At 36.7% G+C, this 14,255-nt stretch overlaps 1 protein-coding gene across 9 annotated transcripts in view; it reads left to right on the forward strand.

Moving 5' to 3' along the window:
• MTUS1 (microtubule associated scaffold protein 1) overlaps positions 1–14,255 on the forward strand; it is a 117,993-nt gene that overhangs the window by 35,502 nt on the left and 68,236 nt on the right. For all 9 annotated transcript variants that reach the window (XM_021395214.1, XM_021395217.1, XM_021395213.1 and 6 more), the window contains 2 exons: positions 9,269–9,451; positions 13,382–13,516. In XM_021395214.1, the coding sequence (XP_021250889.1) occupies positions 9,269–9,451; positions 13,382–13,516 (318 nt within the window). The remainder of the gene's footprint in view (positions 1–9,268; positions 9,452–13,381; positions 13,517–14,255) is intronic.

Raw genomic sequence — 14,255 nt, forward strand, 5'->3', positions numbered from 1 at the left:
TCAAGCATTACGTACTTTGAGGTTATTTGAAGAGCTCATTAAACTAGAAATAATACTTTTTTTTCCCCAAAGCGTACTGTTGTTCACCAGTGTTGGCATATCTTGGCTGGATTTTGGAGTTTTGCTGAATTAGAAATTGGTTGGTTTTTTAAGAGTTGAGTCCAACTTGATTCAGTGTGTAAAAGTGGTTTGTGAAATGCTGAAACTCCATTTCTGCAACAGTGGTGAATCCTAATGTAGAAATCTAGAAATTGAGTCACAGTTTCAAGCTGAACGCCTCCATTCCTCTCTAAGAGAGAATGGCTTGTAGTCTTATACTTATTTGTGAGCAAAAATCATAGGTAACTTTTCCACAGTACAGTGTGTAGACTTATGTGATACTAGATGACAGGCAGCATGCCTCTTGGTATCTTATTTTTCTATTACTGAAAATACCTACTAGAATTTAAGACAGAGTAATGTGTTTGAGTTACTTGATCCTTACTGGAAGGTTTGTGTAATTTTGGAACCTTGGTTCAGGATTTTAATCAGGCCAGAAATGAAAGCAACTATTGTTTTTACTCTCAGCTAATACGTGCAACCTTCTAAATGGATATACATAAACGCAGTGGAAGAGTAATATCCTGCTAATAGTTGAGGTAGCATGGTTTGGAAAGACTCAGGCCTTCTTTTCATGTGAAGGGAGATGTGAGGGGAACTGAAGAAGCCAAGAAGCTTTGATGGTCCCATAGAATGTCTCTCCAAATGCTTCTGTTGTCAGCCTGTATCAGCAAATGCATGTGAAGCACTATGACAGTCTGAACCACAGGAAATTGTTCAGGTTTTGAACAGTATAAAATAGGAATGCGAGTGATTTATTTTAGATATAAAATGTAAATGCCTACCACTGCATTTTTTCCCTTGTACTGTTGACTACAAACTACCAGTAAGTTTGTAAAGGAGTGGAGCTTTAACTGCACTTACAATTTCTGATGTGCTACTACTTCACCTACACTTCTGCTTTAACTGAAAGTTACGGTTTAATTTTATTTTCTGTTGTATGAAGCTTCATGTTGTGGATTTCTTAGCTATGAGAGCTCTGTCACTTCTTTTGCATAATAGTCACTGTTTGAGAACAGTTAAAATATTTTTCCACCGTTTACTGTTAAAGATTTTCAGAAATTAATGAAAGCCATGTAAAATCTTTGGAACCAAAATGTCTTTTGCCTATGTTTCTAAAGTGTAGTTCACCATCTGACGGTTATTTCTGATGTTTTAGGTGCCATTTTTTTTTTCTGTGATTCATGTCAGTAACATCTGATTATTATCTTGTTGTTTAGTTACTTCTGTGTGAATGTAAGCTAGTGGTAGTCCCTCTTCATCTCTTGCTAGTATTTTCATGGCATTTAACTAGAATAGTGAAAGCTTGGATAAAGAGAAGTTTAGCTGTTTGAATTCTGTTTTTCCTTGAGAACCTTGGACAAATGAGCCCTTTTGTTGATCATCTTGAAAGACTTCTCTGATGTGCTGCAACTGACTGAACTGGGGTGTGGAAATAATTCTTCCTATTCTATAGCAAATACACTTAAGTTGCATTAAACCACTACAGATTTTAGTGACGCTTTGAAATACTGATTTTGTTTGTTAGCTCATAATTACTAAATTCCTTTTGTTGCATTTTTTGACTCAGTCTTGCACTTAAAAGTGTAATTCAGAGAAGCTTCCAAAGTTAAAGCAGATTAGTGGTTGGCGACCCTGTACTCAGCAGGGGGCTTGAAACTCGATGATCTTTGAGGTCCTTTTCAACCCAGGCCATTCTATGATTTTATGATTAAGACTGTTCAATATTGAGTGTTGTAGCTATTTATTTCACAAAGAGACACTTTGTAGATAGAAAATTGAAACCAAATGGTTTCAGTGGGTTTTCATGCAGCTTGGAAACACGTATATAAACTTGATAATTCAGGACTTTTTGGTATAGCCCCTCACGAAACTACTGAAGCAGAACCAAAACAACTTAGTTTCAGTAAGCATTCCCACAGTCTTAAGTTTCTGTCTTAACACTGAACCAGAAGATCAACCAAACATAGTGACTGTAAATCACTTTTCAGCTTTTATCATTCCTGCTATCTACCATCTGACTCTCCAAAGTTGTGTTGATGTGCTGCCAAGAGGAAACAAAATATTTCAAAATGCAAACAAAACTTCCACATTCTCTGGCCTGAAACCCTTAGATCTTTATCAAAAAAGCTGGACTGGGGAGTTAACCTGTAAAGATCGATGTACTTTCTCATGAACAAATCTGAAATACACCAGAGAGTCTGCAAATAAGGTTTAAAATTTAATTTTGGCCACTCTTCTTATGTGCTTTCTTCGCTCCCTCTGAACAGTCAGCCTCTTTTATGGATCTTCAAAGCAGGTTCTTCATAGACTAGCTTGTTCAAGGTCGTCATTTGTCCTTAGACTCATGAGTCCATTTTAATTGGTCCCTTCTCTCTTTAATACATGTGCAGTGCTTCATTAGACTAATTAAAGTCTATGTAAAATGAACTTAAAACTCTCATATCTCTCTTGAAAGTGTGGGAAGGAGGAAATTAATACATGGGTTTCTGTGAATGTAGATGTGTCCATAGTATGACGTGGAGCTTGCTTCAGTCTGACCTCAGTTTTATCCAGCCAGAGCCTGCTAACAAAGGGGAGCTTGGAGAATGCTCCCTACTGAAAGGACACTGCTGCCTGATGTCTGTAGAAAGAAACTCAAGTTTGCCTCAAGTAGGTTCATAAATGACATGATTTGCCTTGTGATTTTTACCAGCTGAGCAGGTGACTTCTCTAAGCTGTTCTACTTGTTCCTTTTCTTTGAGCTTGCTTTTCTACAAGCTGTGTCTGGGGAAGAAGGTACCTGGTCTTTGAGAGAAATCTTGACTATTAATGAGATAGAGGTGCAGTCATCACGCTGTCTTATATAACTAGTGATCTGCTAATTTGCAGTACGAAGTGGGGGGAAAATCTTACCTTATATACTTGAAAGGACTTCTGTCCAGCTGATCCATGTGTGAGAGTTCAGGAAGCAGCTTTAGTTTTGTGGAATCTCACAGGTCTTTAAACTCCCTCTGAAACCTCTGACTGCTTGAGATAAGCTTCCTTACTCTTTTCCCTCCACTTTGCTCTCTATTCCTGGCCATCATCACTGAAATGGTGTGCTGGAAGGCTGCCTGATACATTGTGTATCCTTGCACCACATATTGATCTCTAAGACTCTGCTGCTGATGTTGGTCATTCAGGTACAGAAGGGTTGATTCACATTTTGAAGCCAGAAAAGAGCCATAAAATGATCTAATATGAATTAGACACAATCAATTTGCTTTTAAGTTTGTCTGCAAGTTACAGCAAGTATGTTAAAGTATCACTTGTATTGATATGGAAATAAGCAAGGAACATGGGTCAGTTTTCAAGTAGTTCTGATTTCATGTCCTCACTCAAGTGAGTTCTGTCTGCATACACTAGTGGAAAATCTTGCTATAATTTTTACACCAATTTTCTTTTGTTACATTTTCTTAACAAGGAACAGTCTTATCATGCAATAGTTATTAATGTTCTGTAAGCATTGTGTATGGTTCAGCATTTAAAAAAATAAAATTCCTATTAGTTTTATAAGTTAAATGGGTTATGAGAAATGAGAGGAAGCTGTAAGTTATTTTGACTGTGAAGTAATGTGGGATCTTTGACTTGATATTCTTAAAGATGGTGTTCTGAATTTTTTAGAGATAGAGGAAGAGAAGGGGGAGGTGGTGGTGGTGGCCAAGTTTGAGTGTGAACTTAAGTGATATTTATTCCGAAGACTATAGTATTTCCAGTATGATGTTGAACACGTTGTGTATCTTTTAACTTCCAGGTTCTTTCTGATGCCATCAATGCCAAACCTAGGGACTTAAGTTTCCATAGAGGTTCCCAGATTTTTTACACTTAGCTTGTGACTAGCTGTATTGGGATTTCGTTTAGGTATACCTGTAGCAAGAAACACAGTCGTACCTGAAGAGACTGATACTACCAGTTCACATGTGAATGTTTTCAGAAATGCGTATGTAGCTATAGGTATATTCTCCTTTAGGAGTGATGTGCACACCAGTTCCCTGCAGGGGAATTTCTTTGTACCTAGTCATTTACTTGCAGGGACATGCTGAGGTATCTCCGAATAATTCTTCACCTTTACTGGTTGGTTTTGAATTCTCCTTGGGTGGGGTGCAGGAGAAGAGAAACAAAAATCCTTGTCTTACTGAGGGGAAAAAAAAATTGTATTTTTTGCTGCTGTAAGGTTTCTTTTCATGCAAAGCATGTAGTACATAATTCCTACGTAATAAAGAAAACTTAATGTATGTAGTGATAACACGGATATAAAAGGTGTAAACTATCAACGAATTCTTAGTGCACAACATGAAAGGGGCATGTGATCCAGAGAGCTAGAAAACAGTGGAAAATGTATTTGGATGGTGGTTTTCTTTTGCCTCAGCTTTCTTCATATTATGTTACTGTGACTCTTTCCTGTGCCCACTAGTACTAAACAGATGAAACTTTCTGATAGCTGTGTTAAAGATGTTAGTTGGGACTTCTTATTTAAAACAGGATGCGAACAGAGTATGGCAGTCTCCTGGCACTGGTGGAGTGGGCAAGCCTTTCCACCATAGCAGTTGCACCTGGAAGACGGCATAAAATGAGCTGCTGTTTGGAGACTCAATTTGCTTTTCATTGTAGGACATAACCAGGCAACCACATGGATGTGGTCATTCATTGGTCTGCTCCAGTTCAGTCTACAAAAGCAAAACCTAAAACTGAGGCAGATAGCCGCGTGGCAAACAATACTGAAATTGCAAAGTGGTTGGGGGAATGAAAAGGGTTGGCTGCGTCAACAGTTAACAACAACAAAATGCTTTATAGCACTGATGATCTCTTTTCCAGTTTTACTCTGAGAATATTGGACTGCAAAGGGAGGAACATGTGAATAGCTACACAGATGATTGCTAGCAGTCCTGTTGTGTTTGGGGCACAAAAGTGCTGCTGGTTCACTGATATCTGTGCCAAAGAGGAGCACATTCCTAATGATCACAGGTGAATAGAATAATATTGTGGGAACCTACATCAGAAAGAGAATTAAATCTTGCTTTCTATCTAAACTGTTCTCTGATCAGTTGTTGTTCCCTAAACACATAGTCTCTCTAATGTAAATATCTGAAGACTCATCAGTAATCTAACATTTGCTATCTTTGCCTGTGTTTATGTTTAGCCGCTACAATATTACTAGAAACATAATATAACTGACACCTTTTCTTTGGCAGGGATGGTAGTGGTTTGAGGCTTTCAAAGGGAGAGACAGCATTGCAAACACTTCTTGATCCTCAAAGGAACTCCGACTTGTGTATAATGTAGCACAATTTATATTGCTGAATGACCGATGAAGCTTGTAGCCATTAGAAATTTGTTAGTACTTTTGCTACTGTGCAGCATTCAAAGCAACAATCAGAAGTACTCTTAGATCTCTGGAAAGAGTAGTGCGCTGGAAAGAATAGCAAAGCTGTGTTTGTCTTTGCATTATTTACTTACTCCTTTCAGCAGACACCAAAGTGTTCTTTTGAACATTTGTCTCCTTGCTTTACAAAAACTTGTCCCATAGACTTAGACTTGGCTTCTTTTGTCATGCATAAAATTACTTTTAAAAGTTGAAATGCTTAGCACCCTCTGGAATTTTACACTTGCAGAAGAAAAGTCAGAAAGGAATGAGAAGTCTAAAATTTAATGTGTTCAGGAAATATGGCAATGAAAGCCCCAGACCAGCTATTGTTGCATTAAAAAACAAAAGCAGCAATAACAACGAAAAAAGACGTGCTGTGCACTCAAGTCTGCCCTAAGTTTCTGTTTAGGAAAGGCTTCTGACCTTTAATTTCAGTGTTGTATAGCTTCACTTGCTCTGTGCTCAGTTCTAGATGTGAAATGTGTTGATAGGGTTTGAAACTTTGGATACTGGTGAATATGTGTTTAACCTTACAATCTGCCTGTTGGCAGTGCTGTTTCAAGTTAGCCACTACCAGCGAATGTTTATTTTCCTGATAGGAGTTTTCTGGGCTCCAGCCTTACTTTATTCTGAACAGTAACCCACCTATGCAGGATTCACATGAGAGAATACTTACTTGGGTGAGGACATGAAATCAGAACTACTTGAAAACTGACCCATGTTCCTTGCTTATTTCCATATCAATACAAGTGATACTTTAACATACTTGCTGTAACATACTTGTTGCGTTGAGATTTTTTTTTTTCCTGAAGAACTGCCAGCTTTTTACTTCACTGTAGAGGAATGTGATATTTCTGCTTCAGTGACTAGATTAAATAACTGATGAAAGCCAGCTACTTTGATGCTATTGCTTGTTGTCTTTGTAATAGTAGATCACTAAATATTCTGCTTGTGTGCATGTTTTCAGTGCTTTTGTTTGTGTACCATATATTCCCATCTCCATCTTCAAACCCTTTTCTTTTAGTTCTGGTTAAGGAATGGTACTTTTCGAAGTACTTCGTAAAATAATTGTTATTGCTTGAAGTAACACCAAGAGTTACTGCTTAATGATCTGGTCATGACTAAAATTCTTCAAGGAGGGTTCTCGAAAAGTGTTACTTGTACGTTTTAATTACTTTAACCAAAGCCTTAGAGGGAAAGCACCAAGCAGCAGAACTAAGAGAAAAAAAAAAAAAAAAAAAAGATCTGTTTTACTCAGTTCTGGAACTTGCTGTCCTAGAGCCCACTGAAGGAGGTTTTTTTTCACAACTGATTTAGTGAACTGCTTTATTCCAATTTCAGCAAAGAAACCAAGCTGGCTGGAAATTACATATGTGTATTTTTACATGCTTGCCTCTTGAGTGGAAATGACGGAAGAAAACAGGATTTCTTTCCTGTATCTTTTTAAATGGATGAACTTGGAACCTGGCACAACAGCAAACAGAATGTAGTTTATCTGCAATATTTGTTCCAAAAGCTGCCTTTTGAAATGTAAACCTTTAACATATGAAGTCATACAAACTTAACCTGCAGTGTTTGTACAGCAGCCTTTTGTTTTGTTTTAGGAGTTATGGTGCTTAGGAGGGATTACTTGTGCAGTTTAATTTTTACCTTATTTTGCTGAGAGGCTATTTAGAAAAGGAATTTTGGATTGGTGTGGATTAATTAGTTTTCTGGTATGTTGATCCATTAATGAAATAAGCTTGTTTACTTGCAAAGTTTTAGAAAGTTAGTTTAGAACAGATTTGTTCTGTGAAGTCCAGAATCAGTGGTGATTATTAATTTATCTCTTTGATCAAACAAGTGATTTTAGAGGTTTTTGCCTCGAGTTCCTCTGTTTGAAGTGACTTCCATGAATGAGGGTCAGCTTATGGTTCATGGTGTTCTCATAGCACCAAAAAAGATTGGATGCTCTTTGATGAATTGGATGTATTCAGATGTTCATTGCAATAAAATGGAAGGAATTCCAGAATATGGCTGATAATTTGTTTCTTAATATGAGGCTGGATTAAAACCATAGGTAGCATCACAGTTCTGCATAGAAGTGCAGTGAAAGTGCAGATCTTAAGGGAGGTCTGACATTTAAGCATATTTAATGACTAATGGAAGCTTGTGTGTCATATTCAGTGACTGGTATCATATCATATCTTAGTGCATCTTTAGTATATATTGTAGGCAGTTTATTATTACTGAACTGATTGAAACTGCAGAGAGTAGCATGGATGTATCTTCCTTTATTCACACTGTTCGGATTTTTGTGTACTTGGTAGAAGATTTGAGGCAGGTTATTTAACCCTATTGCACCACCTACTGCTGAAATGCAAACATGTTTCTGTTGCCTAAATTTTCATGTTATCTCTTAATGTCATGCTTTCTTGGACTTGGTGCAAATTGTTGGTTTCCTGATCTTTGTTATTCAGGAAGGGGGATTCTGCGGCAAAACTGATGTTGAATAAGGTGGAATTACTGGCTGTTTTTGTCAAATTTCAACTCTCTTGCATAGCTTCCGCACGACAGAAATTTAACTACTGGCAAGAATAAAAGGAAGGGTTGTTATACTCAGATAGGAAAAACTGATCTTTCTGAGTAGAAATCATCCGTTTTTGAGTAAGATAAACTATGTCTATCAGACTTAAAAAAAAAAAAAAAAAAAAAAGGCAATAAAGTCAGGAATTAAATTTGTATATTTTTTTTGTATAGCTAAAAATAACTAAATCTATCTTCTTTCGCTCTATTTATTTTGATTTCTCTACAAAAATAATGAACTCTTTTCCATGATTTGGAGGCCTATATAAAGATCTTGACATCTACATTTTAATTCAGAGCTGATACTAGTCAGCTCAGTATGTGCAAGACAAGTCTGTGTATACATAACTTTTCCTAGACTGCTGTAATTTTGGTCTAGATGCGCACTTTTGAGGAATAAATTGAAAGTTAATTAACTGATCTGAAATGTTCTCTTACTAACAGAGTATGAGAGGAAGCTCCTGTCTGACGATGGCACACTTCCCATTTCTAAATAGCTTGATTAACCTACCTACTGGGCATTTGTATTCAGTGAGCTCAAATGAGAGCAGCAGTTAATGCAAAGATGTGTTCGCACTAATTGATCATTTAACTTGGTTCCAAGATGTGCTGTTTAACTGGTTTTGTAGAACTAGTCAGTTTTAAGGTATGTTTATGTGAAAAGAGCACAGTTTGATACTTCTGTGGTGTTTGTCCTCGAAAGCAGACTATCTTATATAGTGTTCTGTGAAACAGGGAAAAAGAACAGTATGTGTTTGGGGATGGGAAGAAACAAAAGAATCAGTCTTAGGTCATCTTGAGGCAAAGATAATATTTTCATGGGATTACCAGCACAGCTAACCATAACACACAGAGGTAGTGGAATGCAAGTAGTAAGCTTTTATGTACATGCAAATGTCTGCCTTGAAGGCCAGTCTTATAAAGACTGGGTCTTGACTTAAGTCTTATGTCAGTATAAGGGTAAAATGGGGATTTTTAAGTACTCAGAACTGTTTTGCTGCATTCACAACATTTGGGTCAAGGAAGAAGCTTAAAAACTAAAGACTTTTTTTTTACCATGTAAATATGAGATAATAGCCTTTTCATATGTATTTCAAAAATGTGTAAATCTTTCTGCTTGTAGGCATACATGTAGAAGAAGTAATTGCTTAAGCTTTTATCTAATTTTGTTCTTTTCGCTTTCTACCTCCCTTTATCCTTCCCCTTGTGATTTGACAGGTCTAGAATCTTCACCAAGAGAGAAGTATGCTTCTCTGAAAAATTCTCCAGCTTCCCAGGCTAGCTCTGGTAAACTACTCTTGAAATCCAAAGTGCCTGTCAAAAGATCGGTGCTGGAGAGAACACCTAGTATCTCATCACTCAGCAGCACACAGAGTGAGAGAAGTCTTTTCAGCAGTAATTGTAAGTAATTTAAACTGATATCCAGCAACAACTGTTTTGAAAAGTCCCCTTGAAAGGAATCCTGCATTAATTATCATCTTACTTCTTATTAGTTTTAGGTCTTACTCAGACATATCAGTGTTTCCAGCTGTATGTATTCAAATGAGTACATTCAAATGTGCTGTTACAATTACATTATTTATTTCATCTTGGAGACTGGGCAAAGTCATTTGCATTGAGCCAGCCTTCTTTTGAAATCTGCCTTCGATGGACTGGAAAAAAAAAAACAAAACAAAATTAAAAAAAAAAAAAGAACAACAAACAACTATGTTTTAACATACAGCTTCGGTTTATGTATGTACATGCATGCATACATATATAATAACTAAATTTTCTCTTGTTCTTCTTTATTTCCTGTAGTGTTTTCATTAAAAATGAAAAGCTAGCATATTCCTCAAAGGAATAAGAGTATGTGTAATAAAATATGCACTGCGTGTTTCTCTGTAATCAGGCTGGTTCTGTTGCCCTGACAGCCATGTTGACTTTTGCTGTTCAGTTTTAGAACTGTATCTGGAATTCCCAAGCAGCTTTGTCCTCTCTTCATTTTACTCCTCGTGTAACAAAGGAGAGGGTTATTGCTTCATAACAAAGAAATGTATGCAGATTAGGTATCCAAACCAACGACTCCTTATTTAGAGTGATTTGCTAGCTGCTTTAATCTGTTTTGTCCACTGCCTCAAAGCTTACAATTTTTTCCACTCCAATTCACGAAGAGCAAGCAAGAGGAATATGAGAGGTTGAACATGGCTGCAGTCTGGCTTTGACTTCAAGCTTGTTCTGATCCTTTTTAAATGACTATACCAGGAGGACTCCGCAGTTGCACCGAAACTAATTTTTCTCCTGATATTTTCATCAATTCTACTCTAATACCACCGACTGATTCAGGAAGCCACTGTGATACTACTTTATTGGCACTGCTGATAGTGGGATCTTACAGCTTTTGTATTATTCCTTTGGTAGCCTTGTTTACTGGGAAAAGAAGTAGGTTATATTTCTTTTTATTTCTTTCTTAAAGCTTGTAACTTGATTATGGTGAATGTGTGAAATGTTTTGATTTGCTGGTTTTTCACTGCGGTGATTTTCATTGTTTAAATTGCTAAACTTCATAAGAATGATTTCAGTCTGATAATCTGTTTTGATGTGTAATGAATTTGAGTTACATGTGACTATATGTTAGTATATGTTATGACTTCAAATCAAATTGTAGAGAAAAAGGAAGTTTACTTTTTCCTCTTTTTTACTTTTTCCTCTTTTTTTATGTACAGTGATATTCCTTTTTTTTCCCTAGTCTTTCAGTTAGTCTTCCATGCAGTAATGTCAGGAAAAAGTCTGTGTTTGTCATCCTTAAGTGCTTTTATTAGATTTGTGTGTCCCGACAAGGTCAGGACTGGAGACTTGTGCTGCAAATGTCACGAAATCTATAATGAACTATCGTGGTGCTCTCAACTGCATTAAATTGACAGAGTCATTTTGCTTGTTTTGTTTAAGGAGTTCATCTTGTTAGCAGGGGAAAAAAAACTTACAAAACATGTCCCTCCTGCTGTGTCAGCTCAGCCCTTTGTTATGGGATATCCTTGGACTGATAATTTCAGCAGCGTTACTCTTTTGTCTAATGATCATTTGATTTTTATAATTCTTTTCTCTAGAGAAGAGACCCTTGCTGTCTGAGAAATTTGGAAATCATGAAATTTGAAATGCTATTGATATTAAAAACATGCTTTTCATGCACATTGTTAGTTTGAGCATCAAAAACATGAATTTTTAACAAACTTCCACAATTTCAGTCATGAGCTGAAAATACTATGATTAAACATACTGAAATATATTTGAACTCTCAGGTTAAGAGAAGAAACTTGAATTGCATTAAGATAACTGCATACAAAGGAAGTTGTGTTTCAGAAGTTAAAAAGCTTGTTCTAGCAATTGACCTTGAGATACATTTCTATATGGTCAATACTTGATTAAAAGAAGAGCACTTACTGAGTTGTGTGTAAACACTTAGCTCTTAGATTTGGTGAGACCATTTTAAACTTATTGGTATCTCATCAAGACTGCAGGATCTGCTCATAGAAAAAGGCAAGTCTGCCAAGTCTGCCTTTTTCTTCTGCACATATTCTGGTTGTCTGACTCCACAGCTTCTAATTCAATGAATGGTGCCTTACTGGTCCTGCACCAGGAGTTCTTTTATCCCCAAAGTGTTACCTCCACAGCGTGCTTGTGAATTATTGAAAAGTAGCACAGCAGTTTATAGGCAGGCAGTAGCTGCTTGCAGTGAACTTTGAGCTAAAATTCTTAATTTGGTAGCTAGTTACAGAAGAAAAAAATGGATTGCTTCAAAGCTCGTGCTTTATTAGAATAAGTTAACTTGAATCATCTGCTGTTGGACAGGGTCAGATTCTACCAGAATAACAGCAGCATTGATGTATTATGCAAGCTGGTTTCTCATGTATAAATTTCTGTTGCAGATGTTTAGTTTTTGTGCTTTCAAAGGAGATCTAGCTCCTTTATTTTAAAAACAAAAAAAAAAAATGGAAAACTTTGTTACATGGCCCTAAAAGGGAAAGAAAAAGGAGTTCTGTTCTTCTTTCCTGTTGTAGATGTTGAACTGCTTCCTGGTCAAGAACCATTTTTCTGAAAGAGTTAACTTTTAGATTAATAACGCTAGTGTATTTAAATTGACATGAAAATAATCTTAAGGCTGCATTCAATCTTTTGATGAATAGTATTAGATGTATAGTTCTCCTTACCTTAAAAGCAGTCTCATAAATCACTAATCTCAGGCAAACTTGATATTATATGAATCTTCTTTCATTAATCTCTCTTCCCCCTGCTTCCCCTAATGAGTAGGTTTTTAAAAAAAAAAAACAAAAAACAAAAAAAAAAAGCAATAGCATGACATCTATTCCAGAGTGATTTAGTTTTTGCTTATCCTCTGGTAAGTGTGATGTCAACTTATGTGTCAGAATTCTGACCATCACCATAACTTTTTGCTGTTTGAGCTGAAGTATATTTAATCAATACTTACCTCAGAAATCTTCTCATGTTTTTTGCTGCAAAACCAAAATATTGTCTCTCCCCACGTTTCAGTTTTCTTTCTTCAACTAAAACTTCTTGTTGTGACGCTAATCCAAACCTCTCTGAAGATCCACTGAAATGGAGCAAAATGTCTTGTGCAGCAACTGCTCTGCTGGAAACCTAATTTTTTACATGAGACAGAAAATGTCCTGCTTTTCCTCATTTGGGTCTGTCTCGTCCTTTTTCTGTTTTTGTTTTTTTTTCCTGTATGACTTCAGCTCTCCTCAGCAGAGAGAAGTATTTGTTGGATGGTCAACATCTAAGGACTTCTGTCACTGAGGACATCACTTCTGTGAATGCATACTACAGAAACTTTTCTTAAAACTTGTTTGGCAGCATGTATCTCCCTCTATTCAAATGAGAAAGAACAGGGAAAGATGTTGCTTGAGGCAGCTGTCTTTTTTATTTTATTAAAAAAAAGACAACAACCACCACAAACCAATCAATTCTGTTGCCAGAATGACTTCACAGACTGATGCTCTTTCTTGGTTTAGTCAAACTGAAATGTCTTCTATGTTTGCTTTGTATGACATGGGAAGGCTCCTGTTCATGTATTGGTATCAGTATTCTCTTGCATATACCCACCTCCTGTGCGAAGTTCAAAGCTGTATGTCCAGTTCTGAGAAGTGTTTGTAATATCCATGGACTAATCTATTACAGTTAATCAGTCTGTACAGAAAATAAAAAAGTTCATAATTGTTTTATTCCAGCTTTTATTTCTCCTAACTTTAGCAATGAAATGGGCTTGCTTTAGGATTTAATTTTCTCCGAGGTAGGTACTTTCTTGACCAAATTCTCCACCATTCTCTCTTGTAGCTACAAGTGCCACAGTGATCATTAAGAATGGAGAATGGCCTTCAAAAACAGCCTGCCAGAATGGTACTTCTGGATCTGTCTCTTTGAAAGCAGCACCAAGACCTAGATTACTCTCATTGAAAGCAACTCCAAAAGGTATCTGAATCTGTAGCTACAGTGAAACTAAAGCTACTGCTGTTGCATTGCCTTATCTTTTGTGCCTGGCTGCTGCCTGAAGCGATGCGTATTTAACAGTAATCCACTGCGAGGAAGTAGAATAACATCAGTGCTTCAAGTTTCATAAGATTCCATAAGAAAGCTAAAACATTATTTGAATTGTTGTAATTGATTGGTTATTTTAGACAAATGAGGAGGCAGTCTGCACTGTGATGTGGACTGGACTTACAAGAGCAATGTGGCTGTGCATGGTACTAAATGCATTATGTGGTGGGTGTAATCACTCAAATTTTACATTATTCTAGTGTCTTTCTTTTTTGTCACAAAGCTCAGGCACAGATTCTGTAGCTGCTGATTATCTGCAGGGTAGACCTACTTTGACTTTATCCTGTGGATATGGTTGTGCTTTTCCTCGTGCAGACTTGAGATGATATTTGCCCCTGTCAGAACAGAAAGGACCTTACAGATTTAGAGTATCTCTCTGAATGAGATGTTACTAAATGAAGCCTCTTCTTGAATGAATGGTATTGTTTTACCATTCAAAGGGAAGAACTGCGCTAACAGCTTACCTCTCCATGCTTTTTTTTCTTGATATTCTCCTAACTGACTGAAGCAGAGGTCTGCTTTGTTTTTAATGGAGATAGATAATTTTACTTCATCCCCTGATGATGAAGGAAATTTAGTTAAAATGTGCTTTCTGGTTTTGTATTAGTGTTTT

The sequence above is a fragment of the Numida meleagris genome, chromosome 4, assembly GCF_002078875.1.
Source record: "Numida meleagris isolate 19003 breed g44 Domestic line chromosome 4, NumMel1.0, whole genome shotgun sequence".
In the NCBI taxonomy this organism is placed as follows: domain Eukaryota; kingdom Metazoa; phylum Chordata; class Aves; order Galliformes; family Numididae; genus Numida; species Numida meleagris.